The 7422-nt window shown below is 39.6% G+C and overlaps 1 protein-coding gene across 1 annotated transcript in view; it reads left to right on the top strand.

Moving 5' to 3' along the window:
* The first annotated feature begins 436 nt into the window (after positions 1-436).
* Positions 437-7422, top strand: part of NOX3 (NADPH oxidase 3) — a 56624-nt gene continuing 49638 nt past the window's right edge. The window contains exons 1-4 of the mRNA XM_007057346.4: positions 437-481; positions 1112-1207; positions 1410-1520; positions 2322-2406. Of these exons, the coding sequence (XP_007057408.2) occupies positions 437-481; positions 1112-1207; positions 1410-1520; positions 2322-2406 (337 nt within the window). The remainder of the gene's footprint in view (positions 482-1111; positions 1208-1409; positions 1521-2321; positions 2407-7422) is intronic.

Genomic DNA, 7422 nt, shown 5'->3' with positions numbered 1-7422 from the left:
TAAGATAATTTTGTGTGTTTAAGATATATACATAATGAATACTCCATCCTGTTTGGTATTTTAAGAACTTGCATCATGAAGAATTATGTTAATTTCTGCTGAACCTGTGGTGAAAGCCAACCCAGAATGGTAAATGAGGATAATTTAATGAAACCAGCTCTCATTTTCTGTAAAATAACTTTTGAAAGAGGAATCACTGGACACAGATCAGCTTTGTATTTACACAGGTCATAAGGCATGTCAGTTTGGTGATCTGCTCATAGCAGGAAGTCCTTACTTAGAAAATTCCTAAAGAGAGCTGCAGCTGGGGTAGGTGCGTATTAAGATCTAAAGACAAAAAGTAGTTAGCAGAAAAGCTTGAGGAATGTAGAGAGAACTCAGGTTATGTTATGAGGCAAGAGTGAATTGCTGTTAACATAAAAGAGTGGCAATCAAGATGAGATGCTGGGTTTTCAGTGAAAGTCTGTCAGTCCTGTTATTAGTAAGTATCTCTTTAATATTAAAAAAACTAATTGGCTATATATAAGTATTTAAGCTTGTTTAAGAGGTTTTTTATGGTTTGCTTACAGTAAATGAACAAGTGAAATGTAAAACCTGTATAAAATATTCAACTTTTATAAATAGCCTTTAAAATAATTTAATGTCTTACTGTATTTTTTTTAAGCATTTTACTTCTCAGATTAAGGGAACAGTGGTTTATAATTGTATTGGAAATTGTGCTCTGAATTATTTTCTGATTTTTTTGGGTGCGGGAGTTCCCTCAACCTTCCCAACTCTTTTCACTTCTGAAAGTCTTTAGTTTTCATTGTTATTGCCTTTTGCAAACACATACACTTACTTCCATGCTAAATCAAATGTACTATCTGACATTTACTATATGATGATATGTCCTCTACTGGGGGACTATATCTGCATTTGCCAAAAGATAGCCTCAGTCTGATACGTATTTTCCATTTCTAACTTCTGTGATCTTCTAGAACTGTGTTTCCAACTGGTATTGAAATATTTCCCAGGTCCTTTTGAAAGAATACCACAAATGATTTAATATGCAGTAAAATATCCAAGGTGGCATTAATCAGTCGTCTTCCCCCAACCCCACTTTTTATTGTAGCTGGTGTGGCTGGGATTGAATTTATATCTGTTTATTGACACATACCACTGGTATGAAGAAGATGATGCTTACCTTTATACACGAGTTATGCTGGGTGTAAGTATGAGTTAGTCTGCTAAGCATCTTCTCAAAGGAGAATGTTGCAACATGCGTATTTTATTATCGGTCTCTACTGTACCACTTTTGCTGATACTGAGTAATTTTTCCAAATGAGAGACTTGCTTTTTAATATGTTTCCTTTCTTCTTTAACCTCCCCCCAAATTTGTAATATAATTTTTTCTACCATTATGTGTACAGTCAACACTGGCTTGGGCGAGAGCTTCTGCGACATGCCTTAATTTTAACTGCATGTTAATCCTGCTACCAGTCTGTAGAAACTTTATTTCATTCATAAGGGGAAAAAGCATTGTAAGTACAGTTTTTGAAATCCATGTATTATTTTCTCTTATTTCTATAGCTCATCAATGTTGTCCAAATCAAAAATTGCAAAGGAATGTAATTGTTAGAAAAATCTGTGCATTTAGTTCTGAGTTATTATTGTTTACACTGTTATTATATGCCCATAATTAAAAGGAGACTAATCATTTGTAGCTTTAGAGGCAACACTATTTAGGGCTAGAGTCTGCATAATACTGGTGATGCGAAGTGTTGTGCATATAAGCACAAAGTAAAATGTGATGGTGTAGACAAGGAGTATAGGGGAATTCAACTTGCATTAATGGAAAACATTGCTGTGTATCTATCATGTTACTCCTGTCTAGTGGCAAGATGAAGGTGAAAGTGAGGAACACATAGGTGGATCGTCATGTTTCTAATGAAAGTTGAGATTCTCACATACTCACATGATTCCAGGAGGCAAGGCTTTAAAAAAAACCCAAACATTTATAGACTTGCAATAAAATCACAGGAGTTGGCAATACTGTAAAAATGTGCCCTCTCTTTGTGCTCTACATAAGAACTTACACGATCAAGACCTTATTCAGTAACTGGTTTCCACTGAATTTCTGCCATTAAACCCTCAAGTGTACTGAATCCCTGTGAGAAATACTTGAATAAATCATGTCAATATGTAGCATGCAATTGCTTGATTTTTAAAAAAATTAAAAATAGCTGTTGAACTCACGATCCCCCTTTCCCTATGTGTGAATTAGAAATAGTAAATTGAGTGAACTATGTAACTTGTAAAATGAGTTTTGCTTTTTTGCCAAGTGTTGTAGAGGAGCACTGAGGAGACAACTTGACAAAAACCTCACATTTCATAAGATAGTTGCCTATGGAATAGCTGTAAACGCAAGTAAGTTTTCTATTTTTCCTGGTTTGTCTTTCAATTGTCGCTTAATGATATATTTCAGAGTAACAGCCGTGTTAGTCTGTAATGTCTTCTGCAGTTTCCACAGTATGCATCCGATGAAGTGAGCTGTAGCTCACGAAAGCTCATGCTCAAATAAATTGGTTAGTCTCTAAGGTGCCACAAGTACTCCTTTTCTTTTTGCGAATAATGATATAGTGATTCTACCTAATATTATAACCTCTGTATGCCACCCACCTGCCTCAACAGGTGGGGGGAACTTGATGGGGTCAGACACCCACTACGGGATACTGGGTAGCTCCTCCTGCTAGCAGTTTCTGGCACCCATTGGCCAGCTGAGGAGAAGGGAGTATTGATTGCCCAGCATTCCCCAGCTCCCAGGATTTAACCTGGCACAGGGGTCATATGGAGCATCCTTCAGAACTGGTTTCCAGTGCAGTTAAGAAAATAAAATGAATTGGTCCCAGAGGTAAAAGACCTGGGATTTTGGTGATGGGCCTTGGGCTCATGGAATCCTCTTGAGGGCAGGAAGGGTGGTAGAACTCAGAGAGAGCCGAGACCTACGGGGGGTAGGCTGAGGACAGCCTATCCCGAGTTATGGGTTATATGGTAAGGAGCTCTGTAGCCCCTGCACTAGAACCAGTTAAATGCCTAGTATAGGGGAGTAAAAGTGATTAGAGAGTAGCGGTCCTCTGCTGTGTTAAAGTCTAATAAAACTTGCAGCTTAATTCCATGCATGTGTTTGTCCTCATTTTGCTGCTGTGTCCGTATAAAAAACGCTGATACACTCACTGTTCTAGTATGACCATTTAGTGAGTCAAACTTTCAATATGACAGGAGTCTTTCCTGCTGGTCAATAGTCTGCACAAAATTCTAGTTTTTGCTGTGGTAGAGTTAATAACATTTCAGCTGCAATAGTGCCTAAAGGTTACCCTTCTATTAGCTCCATCAACCTTTAGAAACTTACTGCCTAGTGTAAAGACCTGATTTCAGTAACATTTAGCAAATCCGTGAGAAAAAGTGTAACCGACACACCTCCTGGGTGTGATGTTCTGTCCCCTCTAGTGGCACTGAAACCAGTGAGAGAGAGAGAGAGCTTAATGAGTCCACTCTATAGCCTTACCTAACAGGTGTAAGGCATTTAGCTCATGCAGTAGAGGCTCATGCACTAAGCTCCCGGGGCCCCAGGTTTAATCCTGACAATCAGGGTCTGTCAGTGGTACAAAAGGATATTTGGAGAGGAGGCATAGTATTTTCGTTACATTGCGTGAGTACTCTGCTCAGATTTCTAGAAACACCTACCTCAGACTGGACATGCTCAGAAACTTAACAAAGTCTATTTTTCTGTAGTCACTCTGTAGCAGGGTAGCTACCTTGCTCCTAAAATAGAAGGGGTTAAAAGCAGCCCTGGAGAGGGCTGTGGCTGGGGATGGCTGATTGGGGAAGCAGCCATAGCTGGCTATGCCCCAATCAGGGCCCAGCTGGCCTGTATAAAAAGGCTGTGAGCCAGTGGACTAAGGAGTCTCTCTCTAGGCTGGGAGAGAACAGGGCCTGGTTGCCTGCCTGACAGGGTACTGAGGGTGGCGCAGTGCTGGGGATGGAGTAAGCTGAGTGGGTGTGCTCTAGGCTGGTAACTCCCCAGGCTGTAGGGCCTAGTCCAAGGTCCATAGAAGTACTGAGAGGCAGAGGAAGGCAACAGGTCCGAACGCCCTTGCCTATGATGGGAGGCCTTTACACTGCAGTCTGCCCAAGGGAGTGTGGGCTTGGTGATGACTGGCAGTAGCCCAGACTGAGGCAAGGTGGGGATAGTGGGTTGGGGGTTCCCCAGGAAGGGGAGACCCAGAGGCAGAGTGTGGGGGTACTGCCAGGGGGCAGAATCCCAGAGAAAGGGGTACTGGGGGTCTGTGAGGGACATGGGGGCCAGAGCTGTGGTGGAAAGGGCAAAGGGTGCTCCATGCTGGAAAAGAGCTAATTCCCAATGACCAACAGGAGGCGCTGCAGGGGTGAGTCTGCTCCTTTACACACTCCCTTACTAACATCATGTCATCTAGTTTGCATGGTCATCACACCATACTCTATAGCTATCCTTTCACTAACCATAATGCTATTAGCTTAATGAGGATTCTGGGGTGAAAGCCTGATCCCACTGTGGTGTTACTGTAACTTTGTGAGCACAATTTCTACCAGTATAGATACATACTCTATATTTTGGATTCAAATAAGGTAGTTTATGCAATCCTCTATCATAATAGTTCTTTAGATATAAACTCAATTGATATTTATACTTAAGATAATGAATAGAATCTTCAGGGTGTGGGAGATGACAGCCAGAGAAGACCATTGGTTTTATGTTAGACTGATGGACTGACCCGAGTTAAGATGTTCTGTGTATATGTTAACTATGCATCTAATAAAGACTGTTGTCAAGTTACTAGCAATGAATTATCATTAAAACTAGTGGATTACCTGAATATAAAACCGCACACCCATTGAAGTCAATGACAAAATTCCTATTCACTTCAATGGGGTCAGGGTTTCACATGGGTTGTTTTTTGTTTTTGTTTTTTTAAATATATTTATTTTCTAAATCTTTGGTGGGGGGAGCGGCTTAAAGCAGAAGAAACGAAGGGGTTAATTAGGGTTGCTACAGCCACAGCAAATTTTACCGTCAGAATTCTGCTCTCACAATGTCATAATTGAGCTTGACTCCAATATTCTGCTCTCCCTATATGAGGGATCTGCTTTCCCATGCATGTATCTGACATTAACCTTTCCATGGAGAGAGAGCAGAATATGGAATCAGGATCCTCCATTAAGATCCAAGAGCTGAATTTTACCTTTTGGATGTAATGTTAAAGTAGTTAGACAGGAAAGGGGAGGAAGTAGAATATGTATCTTCCAGTATATTAGGATGATTTGCTTATCTGTCATGTCCATTCACTTATCAGAGTTCATTTTCAGCATAGAACACATTGCTAGAGAATGCAACACTTTTTTTTTCTTTTAATTAACATATCAACCCAGGACTGTAAATCAGCCAACTTCTAGTTGGTGTATAATTTCTGTCATACTCCAAAATGGGAGTAAAACTGCACAGTCAAATAAGCCTGTTTTATTTTTATTTTTTATATTAGTGTAAAAATGTTTGCTAGTGTGTTAAACTGGACATTTTTGGAAATGCAAGCTTCTCAGAAAAGTGATTACTTTCTAACTTCAGTAATTCCAGAGATTTACACAGCAGCTGATGTCAAGTGCTAGAACGCCAGTACTTAATCCTGACTGTCTATAGGGAGAAATTGATGATGAAATTGAAAAAAAGAAAACCTCAAAACAAAAGGACATTTGACTAGTGAAACATTACAATTTATGAACTCAAGTTTCCTTTTAAAAACAAGTGAGAAAAACATTTTGTTTGGGGAAATACTGAGTTGATGATGATATCCTTTGTGTTAAGAAGGGCCAGAAACTCAGTTGTTTAAAATACAAAATTAAATGCTACAGAAAACTCCCGATACTAAACGTTTAGTCTACATCTGTACATTGTGTGGAAAATCACATTTATCTGCTTGCACTATAAGCTGCTACCCATAAGTATATTCAGTTCCTTGTTATAATACTTAGCAATGTTAAGATGATGTACAGAGAAAAATGTGAAATATTTCAGGCACAATTGTCAATTTTTTTGTATGCTAAAAAGCATTATAGGTAGTACCTGCATAAACAATCAAGTGCCACACAACTGTTAGAAATTTTCTAGTTGTTCTTGTGACGTTGCACTCCGTATATTTTATGGAAATATGTTTATAAGTGTGAATATGATTGGAATATGCTTCATACAAAAGGTCTCTTGTAAGCTATTACAAAGCTTATAATCTGTGTGTTCATCCTATTTTTATGAATGTATCATTCTTGTATCTGAAGCTAGAAATATGAAGTATTACTCTGAAGTCCTACTGTAACTATGCAAAGTGTGGGCCATTAATGGTGGCTTGGAATCTTGATGGCTTCCATTAACTAGGACAATTGGTTGTGAATGGCTCTGTTTACTCAGGTTTCAGAGTAGCAGCCCTGTTAGTCTGTATTCGCAAAAAGAAAAGGAGTACTTGTGGCACCTTAGACACTAACATTTATTTGAGCATAAGCTTTCGTGAGCTACAGCTCACTTCATCGGATGGATTCAGTGGAAAATACAGTGGGGAGATTTATATACACAGAGAACATGACACAATGGGTGTCGCTCACGAAAGCTTATGCTCAAATAAATTGGTTAGTCTCTAAGGTGTCACAAGTACTCTTAGTCTGTATTCGCAAAAAGAAACACAGCTGCTACTCTGAAAACTGTAATGAGAGTGATCACTTAAGGTGAGCTATTACCAGCAGGAGAGCTGGGGGGAAAAACCTTTTGTAGTGATAATCAAGGTGGGCCATTTCCAGCAGTTGACAAGAACATCTGAGGAACAGTAGCGGGTGGAAGGGGGGGGATAAACATGGGGAAATAGTTTTACTTTGTGTAATGACCCATCCACTCCCAGTCTTTATTCAAACCTAAGTTAATTGTATCCAGTTTGCAAATTAATTCCAATTCAGCAGTCTCTCCTTGGAGTCTGTTTTTGAAGTTTTTTTGTTGAAGAATTGCAACTTTTAGGTCTGTAATCAAGTGACCAAAGAGATTGAAGTGTTCTCCAACTGGTTTTTGAATGTTATAATTCTTGACGTCTGATTTGTGTCCATTTATTCTTTTAAGTAGAGACTGCCCAGTTTGACCAATGTACATGGCAGAGGGGCATTGCTGGCACATGATGGCATATATCACATTGGTAGATGTGCAGGTGAACGAGCCTCTGATAGCGTGGCTGATGTGATTAGGCCCTATGATGGTGTCCCCTGAATAGATATGTGGACACAGTTGGCAACAGGCTTTGTTGCAAGGATAGGTTCCTGGGTTAGTGGTTCTCTTGTGTGGTGTGTGGTTGCTGGTGAGTATTTGCTTCAGGTTAGTGG

This window comes from Chelonia mydas, chromosome 3 (genome assembly GCF_015237465.2).
Source record: "Chelonia mydas isolate rCheMyd1 chromosome 3, rCheMyd1.pri.v2, whole genome shotgun sequence".
NCBI classification, from domain to species: Eukaryota; Metazoa; Chordata; order Testudines; family Cheloniidae; genus Chelonia; species Chelonia mydas.
This window is presented reverse-complemented; position numbering and strand designations above follow the sequence as displayed.